The following is a 16263-nucleotide window of genomic DNA, read 5'->3' as shown; positions in this document are numbered from 1 at the left end:
CTCTTTAGAATGTGAGCTGTTGAATATATAGCTGTATCCTTCTACTTACATTGGATATCTTTTTTAATAAGAATGAGATTAAGTGTTTTGGAGAAAATTCAAGAGTATTACAGATAAAAAAATATATTTAGGATAAAATTTTGTTACAGATAGCTTGAATGAGAAATTAATGTTGATTTTAGTTTACAAACATCAAAGTATTTATAGCTTAAGAAGTAAAAATCAGATAGACTCTCACAGCTGTTGTGAGAATTTGATTTGTGGTAACAGAAGAGCCATGAAAGTTATATAAGACATTTCAACAGGCATTTCTTTATTGAGAATATTTAGTGATAGTCATTAGTAGTTCAGTGAAAACGGGACTGACTAGTCAACAAATGAAAACCAGTGATAGCTAAAAGAGAAGTAACTAATGCTTCTTTTAGTAGCTGAATTTTTAAGTAAAAAACTGAATTACTCTTCATGTTGGTTTTGTTTGGCGTTTTTTTATTTTATTTCACTATGCAGACACTTTATGGTGAAAAGGAGAAATCTTTTCTAAAGATGTTTACTTCTGTAAAAAAAAAAAAGGGAAAAGTAGTGTTGAAGACAACTGGACCCTTTGTGTTCCAATTATCTTTATTATTCTAGCAGTGAATAACAGGTGCAATAACAGGTTTAGAAACTAAAACATAAGATGCACCCTAGTAAACAGAATCTTGGCAATTTTAAAAATTTTCTATTGTTCCCATAAGGCTGATTATTCCTATGATTTCTTTATCTTTTTCTTTCTAATACTATTTTTCTTCGTTGATCTTTATGGGCAATAAATGTTCTTTGCCCGTAATTTAGTAAAAAAATGAAAACTTTTTCAAAGAAAATGGTATCCTCTGAATTCTAAGCACAGACATAATAATTATTTCCACTGGCTGGCTTCTTAACACTACCATTATTTTAATGGTAGACTGTAATATTTTAGCTGATTAAATAATTGTACGTTCAAAGCAGGTTACAGATAATGTATTGTTTTAATGCTTAGCAGTTTTTGAACAAATACACTCCTGTCAACTCTGGGATTTTCTGTCAAAATTAAGTTCACAGTTAACATATTTAATTAAAAACCACTGTTGATGATGCCATATGCCTGTTGTGTTCCCCAGGCCCAGTTACTAACTTACTGTTTCTTAACCCAAATGAGCACTCTCTTCAGCAGGTCATAGAACTACTTCATTAGTATTACAACTGAACTGATTTTGTTGTCTCTATAGTGGAACTCAGCTGTATTAAGGATAGTTTGCATTGATTTATAGAGTGTAAAACATGTTAAAATATTGGTAGTGTGTAAGGAGTATTATGTAGGATGTTAGTAGCATATGAGGTACATTATTTAAGCAATAGTATCAGAACACAACACATTGCATTAATCAGAAGATTTTTTTTTAAATCAAGTAGTATATCTATAGATGATTAAAACTACTACTCTATATTTGACAGATAGGTGCGCTCTACATCATTGATCAAATTAATGTCAGTGGTGGTATTATTACAAGAACTGTTCTTCTGTTATTAAATATAAAAATGTTATCTATGACAGCTTAAAGAAAAAATCAGGCAATTCTTTTCTAATAAATTAGAGTGTTAAGGACAAAAAACCCCTAAAAAGATGAAAATTGCAAGCTAATTGTTGATCTAAGCAGTTGGAAATGGGCTAAAATGCATGTCATCTTGCACCTGTCTTGCAAAAGCTCAAATATAAGCTCAACTTTACTTGCAGGGTTATTGCTAATTGAAGGACTTCAGCCTCAACATTTTAAGTTTATATGATAAACCTACCAGATAAGTCTTACCGGATTTTTTTTGCATTTTATTTTGATACAGACATAATCAGTTTAACTGTACTTCGAATAACTCTGGAATAATTTACATTTAAAGCAAAGTACAAAAATGCAGGACTGAAGACTGTACTTAAAACAGAAATAATTAGCGTTTAATTATGCCAATCTGTTGTATCTATGCTATGGCTACTAGAATAAAAAAATATGTTGATCGTATTAAAATAGATTTCCTAGAAATATATTTATTATCAGTCAAATACCTGCTTTGCTTTTTAAATCAGAATAAATGTTTTCAGTTACATGTATGAGTGAGATGGTCATCTGAAGTGGACTCTTTTTTATATCATATGATTCTGATCCAGTTCGACATCTACTGCAAAAATAAAACATCTTTGCCATTTGATTTGAATTTTTTGAGACTTGCTTTATCTCAGTTTGAAAATACTTTTTTATTCAGCCTAAAGAGGTCTCATAATGTTTTTATGGCTCATATAAGTCCATGCTTAATTGATGTACAGATGTGGGATAATAATGTAAGAGGCATTTTGGAGCTATTCTTTGTTCAAGTGAGAAGGGAATGGCTAAAGAGATTAAATTAGAGATGGAGCTTACTTCCTAAGAAAGTGAAATTCGTGTGGGATAAGGAGCAGATCAGCTCAAATATTCTTCTGTCAAATAACCTAGAGATCATATTGTGTTTCTATTATGTTTCTATAACTCTGGGTTAATGGATCGATCTTTCTCTTCTTCAGAGATCTCACAGCTTTTAATAGTTGCTCTAGGAACAACCACCTTAGAAGTAGCTCACAAAAGGCCTAAATACTGAGTCAGGCTTTGATTATATTTCAAAATCTATCTAATGATTATTAAATTCCTTCCTTTGAACATTCATATTCCTGAACATATTAAACCATACATGCATTACATAAAAATAAAAAAACATTTTTCCTTTTTGTTTTATTTCTGCATATCTTACAGTTGTTGCTTTCAAAGTTACATCAAGCCTCTCCAGCTACATAAAAAAGAGAATGAGTTTTCTTACTGTAAAAAAGCTTGCTTTCCCTCCGTTCAAAAGCAGAAAATCACAAATCACTTTCTCTGATGAATATTTTTACATAGAAGGTAAAAGTCAAGCAAAAACCCAAAGTTTGTGCACATTAGGCATGGGTGTCTCTACTATGTAAAATATCATTCCATGCTTATGTTCTGCTAAGTTAAAATAACAAATGCCAGTTTTTTAGACATCATAAGAAGAATCAAAGATCCACTTAGCCAAATAATCTGTCTGAAAATGGCCTGTCTGAAAGAAGCTGAATAGTTTTTAGTGAAGTGCCTACAGGACACTTCTGTTCCCAGCAGTCTGAAGTTTAAAAATCACTTATTCACAAAATTCACTTGGCCTGTTGTGTTTAATGTTCTTAGGTAGTTTTCTGCCATTAATAGATCTAGCTGCTTTGAACATGTTCATGCTTTTGGTCTGTGTGATATCTTCTGGAGATTTATTCCTCAATTTAAGTGTCAGCAGTGTGGCCAATACTTCATTTTGTTTACTTTAGGTCTGCTGTTTTGTTTGCAGTTTCATTTTATACCCACAAGTCTTTGTAATATGAAAAGCAGAGAATAATACCTGCAGCTTACATTCTGTTGAAGACATGTCTGTTCTGTATTTGTTTGGATATCATTTTTGGGCTCATTCAAATCTGTTTACATTCTAATTCACCTTTGCATACAAGCCACTCATATACAGCATCTCTAATCACATCCTGTCTCTAATGACTGGATTTTTAATTGTGAATAAAGTTTGGAAGTGGTGAGATGTGAGGGAGCTCTTTTTTGACTGGACAGCCAGAGGGACCTGGTTGCCCATTCTCACTGAAATCCCAGTTGAAAGTGGTCTACTTCTGTCAGCTACATAAGGGAAGAGGTTCTTAAAAAGGTCCTCCTGACTACCCTTGTGTTCTGATACAGAAGCAGTTGTAGACTGAGCTATGGTGCTTGGCAGGTGAGTGAGCTACATAGTTTTTCCAGAGCTAGAGAATTCAAAAAATACTGGCTTTTTGTGAATGCATTGTACAGTGCATTTCTGAAGTTAGTTCCATGCAGAGCTTCATTTACTGTGTATCCATATTTTCTGCCTTAAGCCAGAAAAGGAAGTCAAGAAGCAGGATGCTGCTAGCAGAGCATGTCATCCAGCCCCTAGCTAGCACTCTGTGTGTAAATATGTATCGAGAAATTGTGGATATCCTGTCTTTTGACTTTCTCAGAGAATTCATCATTCCTCCTCTGTCACATCACATGCGTATGGGCCCTTCGTCTGACGACAGAGTGCTTGGGAAAGGCAGTGCTCCAGCTAGGTTTTTATCTTGCTGCCAGAAAATTGTTTTCCAGCCTTTTTTCTCTTGTCTGGATCAGCGGAGGCCCTGGACTACAGGGCAGCCAGGAAGGATCCTCAAGCTGGATGAATTACCTTGTTTGTGTATCCTTTGAAACTCAGTACTATGGGAAAGAGGAGGTTTCTGTTAGCTTTGAGTAAGGCTCAGTGTTTGCCTCTAGACTTGAAACATTCTGCCAGTGTTTAAACTGACATTAAGTTGATGATGTTTTTATGTATAGAAAGGAATTTTGTGTAATGTTGGGGCTTTAGAAGAATTAAGTTACTTTTTTTCTCTTCAGAGATTTGCCCATTTTAAGTCTCAATAAAAGAGGGAATCTGTACTTGCTTGGGAGGAATCCAGTAGATAGATTGAATACTCTGTTCAGGTGACCTTTCAGACAGTTTGGCATTGATCCTGCAAACACCTCAGCATATGCACATGCAACTTGGAGCCTTTTTCAACTTAATAGAACTACTAACTACTGTGTAATGAGAGTCTCAGTTGTACTTTGCAGTACCAAACGATTTGAATGTTATTTGTTTAAAATATACATTATACAAAGACTGCAGAGCAGACTCACTTGGGAATAGTGTTGCCATTTTGTAATAGGAAGGATGCTAGAATCTAAAAATGTCTAGGCCAGCTAACTCTATGAAACATTTTTGGCCAGATCATCATTTTTGAATCTGGCTTTTCCATGTAATTACAAATCAAGTGAAGCTGACTATTTGTTTTATATAGGGCCACTCCTATTTTTAAACAGAATTTATTGTTTTGTATAGACAGGTGATACGACAGGTCAGAACAGGATTCTATATGTCTGTGGTGACTATTTTACAGTGATAGGTATTTGTGGAAGCCATTTGGTGAGCTCATCAACAACAAGCTTATTGTTTTATTACTATTAGATTCAGTGTGTTTGTGATTAAATCAGTAGAATGGAGAACATGAAGGGAGTGCTGTTCACTTTGCAATGATTTCCATCTGTTATAAATTTTTATCAGATGTTGGGAAACAACAGGCAAAGTGCAAGAGCAAGTGTTTTATCCAGTTTCCAAGAAACAGTGATATATAATTGGCATATATTGTTCTCTTAGTTTAATGTGTCCAGTTAGATATTTAAAATGTCCTATGATAAACCAGTATTAATAGGGTATATATAAAGCTATTTTCATCATTCCATGCATTCTATTCTTTTGAAAGCTCTGATGCTGATATAAATATTTAGTACTTATCAGTCATGAGCACTGATGACACATGAAGTGTGGAGTCGGAGTGAGACCTGGAGAGGAAAATCTCCAGTAGGACTGTGCTGCTGTGCCATGTGCCCGTGCCTCAGAGAAACTGGAGAGGAATCCATCAGTAATACACATAAGCCAAATTATAATAATACGGTCCCACGGAATTAAGTCTTCCATTTCTTCTGAAATTCATTTTTAGCATTATTTTTCCTAAATAGAAGTTCCTGGGTTTCATGTAAATGTCTGAGATACTTTTAATAGTGTTCAGTTTTTACTCTAAAGAAGTGGAATTTTTTTCTGAATTACTGAGATTCTACAGAGTGTCTCCTTGTGTTTTTCATGTTTTGTCAATCTCATTTTATTTCTGAAAATAATAATTCAGTTCTACATCATATTCATGGGAGGGGTGAATTTTCATGGTGAGAATAATGCCACTCCTTTCAGAAGTTTTCTGTATTAGTCTTTTGGCCATTTTGACATGGAATAATCAGTTTTGTTTATAGTATTCTAAACTGAGCAATATTGGCTGTGTCTTGTACTGCCAGTATAATACTTGTATTACTATCCTTAATAAGTATACATTTTATGTTATTGTTTTCCACAACTACATATTAGTAGGGGCCTTCATTGAGCTGTCACTAGTAAAGTTCAGAGGCTTTTCATTCATTTTGGACACTTAAAGAGCTGTGTAAGATGTTCCAGGATTTCCTTCTGCAGAGTCTTCTTGGGTTCTGTAAAAATCAGAATTTCTGAGAACCTGATTGTGGCCACTTGTGCTATTCCCAAATTAAAATAATGAAAAATCATCACATTTTGTTGGGCGTTGACTGAGCTTCTGACTTTGTAGCTTTTTGGAAATGTTACTGTCATGTACTTCACTCATTTTTTTCAGAATATATAAGTTGAAATGGTAACTTAGCTGTATTGAAAGGTAATTACTTATTCATGTGTCAGTTTGGCTAATTTTTCCACAGTGTGCTTTGCTTTCAGTCCATTTCTCAGCGTTTGCTTTTTTTGTTTGGTTGGTTTTTTGTTTGTTTGTTTGTTTTGTTTGTTTGATTTTTTGGTTGTTGGTTTTTTTTTTCAATGGCCCCTCCTACAGGCTATTTAAGTATCAAAAGCTGTTCACATTGTGTTCCTTTACTCTGTTCAACCACACCTTCACCAGCACATTGGAATGAAAGTACTATTTTAGTGACACAACAAAGAGACTCACTATTCAAGATTACATTTATTTTGTTAGTTAAAGCTCCTGTGAGGTAGCTGTGAGGTTTACTGTGCTTTCCCTGGTCATCCCTTTTGTTCTAAAGGTACAATATTACTATCTGGTCATCTGACAAAACATTGCTTTTAAGGTGACTTAGTCCAACAGCCATCCCTGAGTTCCTTTCAGAGGAGGTGCTCTACAGCTTTATCACAATTCTTCTTCCAACACATTTGCCTCTTTTTTTTCTCATCTTTATGTCCAAATCATATCACAAGTTCTTAGTTGTCTCGCTAGCATCTTCTTTTGAGAAAGCTGACACAAATCAATCATTTATCTTAGCAGCAGTGGTTTTGGTTTACATTGTTACTCACTTTAATCCCATGTGACCCAGTGACCCCTTCCTTCTTTTGTTTTCTTGTTTTAGTTAATTCAATCATTTTAGCATTAATACCTTCAGCTGTTGCCTCTTTAAAACTCATCACAGTCCCTTTTATGCATCACCTAACATATGACCTTTATAATCTGTTCTGACAGCCCTAGCTTTAGCTTTGCAGATGCAAAATTACTTGGTCTGAATAACCTCTTAAACCTTACTGCTTAATCATGCTCTTTAATTCCTTGTTCTTCTGGTCCCTTTCTTCTGAGCTTTGCATTGCATCTAATATTCGTGGTTTTTTGTTATACAGGAAGCATGCATTTTACTTCTAAAGCACTTAGGCACTTAGTACTTTTATCTAAGACTTTAGAACTTCTCTGATTTACCCATGAAACCTCCTGTCTAAATTTTCAGAATGAGTTAGGGATTTGGTTTGCTTCCTCTAAGATGGTAGAACAGTGTAATACAATGTCTAGGTTTGAAAGAAATAGTAATAACTACAGACAACAGTTATTGGCTAGTAGAAAAAAACATTGAATTGGTTTATTAAAAGAGATTCTGCTAAACTAACCTATCTTCAGATATTTTCTGAGTGAAAGTAACCTTTTTTCTAGGCTAAACTTGTATGATAAAATTTACTCTGGATTACTGTGAAGGAAAAGGTTAAAATTAAGATGACGGAAATTTATAATGTAAACTATTCGTTAGATAAGAAGTTTGCTAAAGGTGACTGTAAATTATATTGAAATAGCATCTGGTATTTTTGGTCAAATTTAGTAAGATAGTTCTTCAGGTTTTTGGTAATACTTTAAGTATGGAAAAAAACCCCACAACAACTGGTTTGTTAAAAGACCCTTGTAAATAGTACAAACTTGTGAAGTAATGTTAATGGGATAGGAGTAATTTAGGTAGGAATAGTCTAATGAAAAATGGCATGATCTCAAAGCTTTAATGATAGAAATTGGCTGAAATATAACAGTACTGGGATCATGCAGTAAGGAACTAAAACAAGAATTCATTGTGCAAGTCATCATTAGGAAGTGACAGAGGAGGAGGAAACTGTCCTTAATTACAGGGGCTGCGAATGACCTGCTATTACAGTATGGTATGCTATTACAAAAAATAAAAAAGATGCAATCCAGATAAATATACCAGTCATCTAGCTGAAAGATGCTGGCATTGCCCTCCAGTTTTGCTGTTTATTTGTTTTAGTTCAATAGTGTTGCCTGTCTTACACTAGTCAAAGTTAGGTTCTTCACTTATGTGGGTAAAATTTAAATTCTCCTATCTGTTCCAGAATGTGCTGCAGTCATAGATACTGTGTAAAATCAGCCTAAATCTAATGCATACATCTGCAATTTCTGGCAGTGTAACTGGTGGCTGAACAGTGTAAGTGAAGAGAGTTTGCAGAGAAAGCGAATATCTTTTATTAAGCAAACTGTGGAAGAAAAATAAACTAGCTGAAGAAGAGCTCATGTGCCCTGAAACCTGTGAGGTTTTATCCCTCTCCATCTGTCTAAGTTGCCATAATGAAATATATTGCTTCTCCCATAGTATCTTTTTCTTGCCGAAGTTTATACTTCATGCTCAGGCTGTGGGCCCTGCTGTTTTGCTAAACTTCCCAGTGGAATAAAATGGTAACAGACTTCACCAGCCTATGAGAATTGCTCAATACTGAGGTGGCTGACATACAGTGTAGTTTACGACCCAATATGCGTAATTACGTTAAAATAAGAGTGCCGTTTATCTGATGCTTTAAATATGTGATCTGCTTAATTACATTCTAAGTTATATAAATGGAAAGACAGTAATGGTTGCCCAGGCAGTCTTTAATACACATGCAGTCTTATTAGATTTCAGCATTGAAATCTTTCAGTAGTCCCAAGTAAATTTTATATAAATACTTGCACTTCATCGTAAACTCTTTCACTGCAGAAGTTTTTAAAACAAAGACTTTTAGTACTAACTGCAAACTGTAATATACCAAGTACTGTTAAAAGTCAAAACCAGCATTAATTGTTAGCATTAGCACAGAGCCCAGGAGCTATAACGAAATACTTAGTTTACAAGTTTCCAGTGTCATGACCTGCTGAAAATGTCTTCCACCATTTTTGATATCTTCATCTTATTTGAGATACCACTGCAATGTACCATTGCAGAAGTCATCTACAGCAAAACCAGGCTGTCAGAAAGACAGTGCACATTCCAAACACATGATTTTCGTTCTCATTTTTAATTGTAAGCTTTTTCATTGCCAGAGATGAACAGTAATGTAATCCAATCCAGACAAAAATAAGGTTTCTGTGCCCTACAAAAGTCTTAGGTCCACATGCAAAATAGGGGAATTTGCTTTCCATTCCAAGAATTCAATGTTCTGCAGGTACCCCAAGGGTCAGAAGAGGGAGTATCAGAGAAAGCTTCAAAACTGACATTGTAGAGAAGCTATTCCCCCTTGATTGTTCCAGACATTCTGGAAATCAAGTAATTGTACAAACTTGATATTTTATTTATGTTTTATCATTACAGTTCTCTGTCTGGAAATGCTACTTACATTTTAACATAGAATAGGAATTCCTAAGTGAAATATTCTGCATTTTCAGAAGTATCCAGCCAAAACGGAAAGTTACCATCTGAACAGAAGTTCTGCCTCATTGTCTGTGATAGTATCAAGGCATCTGGTTGTCACTTCTAGAGTAACCTTTCTGTATAAATGATGAGTGCTAATGATATAATAGGTTTTTTTAAATTATCTTAAATATATTTAAGAAAAGGAAAGTGGATAAGGAATTGTTTGGTTGGTCACACTCTATAAAGAGTTTTGGTCAACAGCTTGATGTCCCATGTGAAGATGAGTGATGAGTGATGTTCCTTAAGGGTCAGTATTGGGCAGGGAATGGTTTGAGAGCATCCCTGAGGAGGAGGACTTGGGGATGTTGACCTCTGGACATTGAGTCATTCACCAGTACTCTCTGGATGCAGCTTTTCATTTAATTTGTATAACTGAATTGCAGAATTAAAAACAGAATGAAAGGCTATCAAAATTCAGGCATTGTTCAGGAATATTGCACTGGATGTGCAATAACGTTATACTGGGAAGGACACATTCTGATTTAAAAAGGATATGAAGTCAGTGAAAAATAACAAGGATATGACTGATCTGTCAAATTAAAATACAGATACCAACCAGAAAGGCTAGAAATATTTATGACATGACCTTGATGCTTTAAGTAGGCAAGGAGGCACTTTTTGAACAGTTCCTATTGAAGGAGGGAGGGAAAGGACCTCAAGGTAGGTTATATATTAAGTCATCTGTTATATTAAGATGGTAAAACCATTATATAGAAAACATAAAATTATTGAATAGGTATTTGTGTGCAAAAGAGTGGAATAAAAAGTTGACATCCCTTAAAAAGGGTGAAGTTAAAGCGGCATCTTTTAAAATGGAGCATTTTCAGATAACAAACCTAGCTAACACTCTTGGTGAAAAGGCAGTGCTTTCTTCTCTACTAGTGTCCATTTTTAATGAAAATTTCAAAACTGATAGTTTCAAAGAGTGGAACTACTTTTTGTGAATAATTATGGCAAAAGATATGATAAAGATAAATGAAAACAGGTTAGACTTGCTTCACTCATAATGAGGTGTAATGACATACAGCATTTGGGACATCATTGAAAAAAAAAATTCTTTAAGTGTAACTCATGCTAGTTAGTGTCATTTTGTAGGTAGCAAGTAAATTTATTACCTGTTGTGGAAACTGAAGGGAGAGGATGATACAGGCTTAAAAAGAGCTTGCTGTTTTGGTTTATAACAATACCTGTGTTGGTACAGTTTTTAAAGTTGCAGGTAGATTTGTGTAAAAAAAATGTTTAAAACCCACAGACACTCTTATTTTAAAAAAAGTCTTTACAAGAAAATAATGGGGTACCTGAGAACAAACTATTAAAAATTATCGGAGTTGAATACCTAAGTGGCCACAATGAAATAAAAAAACCACTTGTAATGAAACTAAATAGCAGCTATACTATTGGAAATATGAAATTCAGCTTGTAGTTGCAGGGTAGTACAGCTGCTGAATGACATTTTGGAAAGTAATTACCAGGGTGGATTTCAAATAATTGTGGAAAATAATGAGCGCTCAGTGCAGTGGTGACTGATGACTTTGTGTTCTTCGATGAGTTAAAAGTACAGTACCAAGTCCACCTACAGGAATGTTGGAACCCACCAGGATGTGTGATTCTGAAGTCCACATTCAAAAGGATTGTGGAAATACTGAAGGGAGTTCTCAAGTAAACAGAAGTGATTAAAGCTGGGAAAATATCATAAAATAACACAAAGCCTGAGGGGTGACCAGAACAGTGGAGAGGTGTTTCTTGATCATGCATTCAGAGAGTTTACTAGAAAAGCTGATGCCTTCACTATGCATGGTGTCTTCAGGATGTAACTCGATTTGAACCTGAAGTTTCCCAAGTTCTTGTAACTTCTAGATTCTGGAGATCCTGTCAGTCCTATTAAACTGAGCCACAGCTGTACCAGAAATTCAAGGGGACTCCTAGATTTGATCTTCTGTATAAAACAATCTCACTTGTTCTGAGGAAGTAATACGAAAATTTTGGAGTTGCATAGTTTTGAAATCATCAGGCTAAATATTTTTATGCAGAATGAAAGTTGATTTCAGTCAGTGCTGATATAAGTAGAAAGAGCAAGTAGTTCTTTTGATATTGCTGTTTGATTCTAGCTTTTAACTTCAACAGGCAGTTTTTTGGGTTATTTTTCTCATAGTGCTTCTAGGAGCCAAGTCTCCAAGAGAATTTCAGCAGTGTTACTTAAAGGAAAAGAATATGATCAATAATTTTCCCATTTGGAAACATTCCATATATAATTTATTGTGTGCACGCATACATAAACACAGAGACATACAGAGAGTTATTTCTTCACTTGACCTTGAATGCAGAGCAGATGTAGACAATTTATGACCATTGTGCTTGGCCCTACTATAGTGACAGTCTAATGGAAAAGTTGTTTAACCACTGTTATCTTTCAGTATGTTCCAGCTTCAGCCTGCAAAAGATACTTAGGCTCATGTAGTCAAGAGATTGTAGTAATTACAGAAAAATAAGGCTAAACTACTTCATATCAAAAAGTTAAGAGCTATTGTTTACATATAAACTGGTGCTAGCCAGTATTTGGAAAGTTACAGCTTTAACCTACTATAAAATGAAATTTGCTTTCAAAACTATTGGAAAAAAATTGCTGACAGTAGGTAGTTTGGTCCATTTTGTCTAGTTTTAGAAGAAATTTCTGCAAAGTGGAATCCAGCAACTTCACTGGAACGTTCTTCACAAATTTGGTAGGCAAAATATGTCATTTTAAAGAATGAGCTGTGTTTCTGTTTTCAAGACATGTAATTTCAAGATATGTAGCTGGGCTTTGTGTACAACAAAGCAGTTGTGTGTTAGTTGTTTTCCATTTCTGCATTTTAGCTCTTCAAAATGGTGGTGCATAGGCAGTGGAGATTACATCTGCTCTGGAAGGACTCTCTGTGTTGAGGGAGGGGAGACACTTCCAGACAACTGCATAATTGGGTACACACCAGCAGCTAAGCTGTATGAAACCTCTGTGAAATTTACCACATGCAAAGACCCATATTAAAAGATGGAGAGGGCAGGTAGAAACCTTATTTGATTATGCTTTACCTCATCAGGTTGACTTTTTCCTGTTTACAAAAAGTTAGTTATTTCTAGTTCTATTCCAGTAAATATGGCTAGCCTGCCTTCCTCTTAGTCAGTTCTTGTGGCTTCCTCTTTATCATGCAGGCATTTTGGATTACTTTTCTTATCAACCTGTTAAGTGAGCCTAGGAATAAAAAATGTAGGAAGCATGAACTCCAAGTGCTTTATTGAGATAGTGCTGATCATAGAGACAGCTTTGAAAAAAACTTATTAAAAGTAGTCTTTCTAGGAATTAGGATTACGTGTGTTCTGCACAAACCCCTCTTTCCACTGAAAATAAGAAAAGAGAGAGGCAGAGAAGGGAGCATCAAGAGGCTGAATAATTGTCACTAGCTAGTTCATTTCTCTTTCCACAATAGCTTAAAATAACTAAGAGAAAGTGTAACTGTCCTGCTTACTGGAAAGCTTCTGATATGCTAGGCTGTAACTCACAAGTGCAATTTGTAACCCTGTCTTGCTGTGTTCCTATCACTGCATTCTGGCACTCGATAAATATTTTAAACACATAACTTTCATTGACATAGATGTTGTTCCTGCTGTACAACTTCTCTAAGAAAATGTTGTACTATTCAAGATCAGTGTTGCATACACCCCAGTTTTATATTTTTATATAAATTGATTCTGCGATGAGATTGCATGGGCTAAAATTACTCTTAATCCTTTCCCTGTGATTTTCTTCTCAGGATAGAAAAGTAGAAGTTAGTCTTATGTAAAAGTGTATGTATCTGGCTTAGTATAACTTCGGTTGTGGTGTTGAAAACTTAATACCTACTACTATACAACTATATACAACTATAATTTGTTGCCTGAATAGCATAACAATGACAGTGTTTTTCTAGTGCTTTTCACAAGCACTGCATTTTGTGCATACACACAAATGAAGTTCAGAGGAAGTCATCACCCTACAATTCCAAGTCTTTGATTAAAAAAGGCTGCTCTGTTGTGAGTAATGGTATTACAGATGAGAACTGAGGAACATAAAACAGCTGCAGGGAGATGCTTGCATGCCACGTTCCTGCATTGTTATAATTTTTCCTGTTCATGGACTTCGAAGAATACTAAATTAATCAGAATTTAATAATAAAATTTTTTAAAAGTGAGAAATACAGATTGTAACACCAAAAAATTAAGTTATCAGTTCTTTGCCACTAGTAACCATTGGGCTGGCACAAACAGGCACAAGCTCAAATTCAAGCAATACCATTTAAACCTTGAAAAGAGCGCTTCTGCACTGAGAGAGGTCAAGCAGTTGTTGCCTGAAGAGGCTGAGGAGTCTTCATCTTTGCATTTTCAAAACCTGACTGGATGCTCTTGGCAACCTACTGTGTTGAGCCCTGCTTTGAGCTGAGGAGCTGCACTGTCTCGATCTTCAGATGTCTCTTGCAACCTGTGATTCTGTGAAAACAGATGCTTCATTTAAATTCACACTATGACTTGCAGATATTGTTTTCTTCCTTCTAGTGTTATCACCTGATTATTTTTTTGTACAATTTAGAAAATTAAATTACTTTTCGTATGTAATAATAATGGGTAATAATAAAAATAATAATCTTACATACATATTATGTCTTTGTAACTTAGCAACTACATTGCCTGTCTATCTAAGAAATCCAGGATTCTAAGTTTTATTATTTCAATAAGCAGAATTATATAACACATGTAGTATTTATTTGGCAGTGCCTCCATTTCAAATTCTGTCCGTGGTCCTCATGGTTAAATATTACCATGTTAATTAAAAATACGAATGGAGGTTCTTTGTTTAATTATTCACATCCTTGACATATGTCTAATGGAGTCTTAAAATAAGTCATCAGTTATGTACTTTTGTTGTCTCTGCTAACGAAAAGATGAACTTTCCTAGGTCCTAATTGATTTTTAAATCATGTTCCTAGCATCAGCGAGCCAGTACATACCCTATGTTTATATCAAAGATTTACTGCCTATTAACTTTGATTCTGTTTCTCTTGAGTGGCTATATTCCAGAAGATAGAATTCTTGTAAATATTTTTCTCTTTGCAGTGAGGAACTACGTAAAGAAGCACGACAGCTGAAACGTGAACTGCTGGAAGCAAAGCAAAAAAAAGAAGAAAAGGCTTTAAAACCCAAAGAAAAGGAAGGTAAGAGCATATTATAACATGCGTTATGAAGATCTCCAGTTAATATTCCAGTTTAACTTTTTTTAGTATTTTTGTGTTTCATGTGGATAAACGTAGACACTATATTGTTGAAATGTAGATTTATATTTTTTTCCATGGAAGCTTAGTTTTTTTTAATACTGGTATTAATGTAGGGATGCCAGTATATAAATAAATTTTACAAGTAGTATTCATTCTTTCAAACCAGGGTAGTATTTGTCCTAAAAATTCTTTAGTTACCTCTATGTAATTGGACAAGCCTCTGGATTTGAAAAAACATGTCATATGATTGAATTTTTTGATGAGGACTGAACTTTTCTAATCTCTAACTTGGACAGTCTTCTTGAAGTTCTGTCTTGGAAAGGTACTTAAATGTAGATGTTAACGCTGAGCTCAAAGCTACTGACTTCAAACTCCAGATGCTGACTTCTGCATTGCATAAATTTCATGTTCTATTTCTTTCTAGCTGTGCATAAAGTGCTAAGTTTATAATAGTATGCAAGATGTGTGTTTTAGCTCAGGCTGCAAGATCCTTTATTAGCTGAACTGAAGTAGCAAATAAAAAGGACTAGTTTTGAAGTGCTGTGGAGCTGTTAGGCATGTTTCTGGAATGGATCCTTGGTCCAGTTATCAATACCATAAGAAAGCTTGAAGAATATGTAAAATTATTCATAAAAATGTCCAGATTACACACAATTTGGAAGAGTAGTACAAAGTATAATATCACATTTTTCAAAAAAATCATGGACTCCCTTAGATAATAAGTGAGATGGATCAGCAGCCAGTTTGGCAAGACAAAAAATACCTTGAGCCTGTTTGTGAAATCTGTCACTAAATTTCACAAAATAGTAGCTCTGGAAAAGTTCCAAGAATCATGTTCAACCACTGAATTAATGTAAGCTCTCATTGGCGAGATTTTCTAATGGCCATGTTGTCACTGGCCATTTAGAAAAAAGGTCTGCAAGTATGCAAGGTCTGTAAGTGTGGAAAAGGTTAGGACTGGTCCTTATGTACATATATGATGAATTATATTGAATAGTGCCATGTGTGACAGTTGTAATAGTATTGTTTAAGCATTGTCCTCATTCTGGTGCTAGTTAAGTCAAGGACCTACTGCAGGGTGATTTGAATAAATACACCTTTACGGGTCCACCTTTAAACTCATGGACAGTACTCATAGTTAATACTATGGTGTGGTTTTGAAGAATACCTTGTATCCAAAGAAAGGGAGGTTAAGTACTAGCAGGTTTGGGATGGTTCTTTGTTTCTTTGGAATAAGTAGCAGGTAGGAGATAAACCTGTTGAAAATCTGTAGGTGTGATGTAATGGTGAAAACAATCTTGAATAATTTTGGTTTCCCTATTTTGTGTTGACTGTCTGAGCAC

At 34.8% G+C, this 16263-nt stretch overlaps 1 protein-coding gene across 1 annotated transcript in view; it reads left to right on the top strand.

Annotated features, from left to right (window-relative positions):
* CWC27 (CWC27 spliceosome associated cyclophilin) overlaps positions 1 to 16263 on the top strand; it is a 103072-nt gene that overhangs the window by 54805 nt on the left and 32004 nt on the right. Inside the window, exon 11 of the mRNA XM_030467266.1 lies at positions 14763 to 14860. Coding sequence (XP_030323126.1) covers positions 14763 to 14860 — 98 coding nt within the window. The remainder of the gene's footprint in view (positions 1 to 14762; positions 14861 to 16263) is intronic.

Source organism: Calypte anna, chromosome Z, assembly GCF_003957555.1.
Source record: "Calypte anna isolate BGI_N300 chromosome Z, bCalAnn1_v1.p, whole genome shotgun sequence".
Lineage (NCBI taxonomy): Eukaryota > Metazoa > Chordata > Aves > Apodiformes > Trochilidae > Calypte > Calypte anna.
Note: the sequence above shows the minus strand (reverse complement) of the source record. Positions and strands in the feature narration are given on the sequence as shown.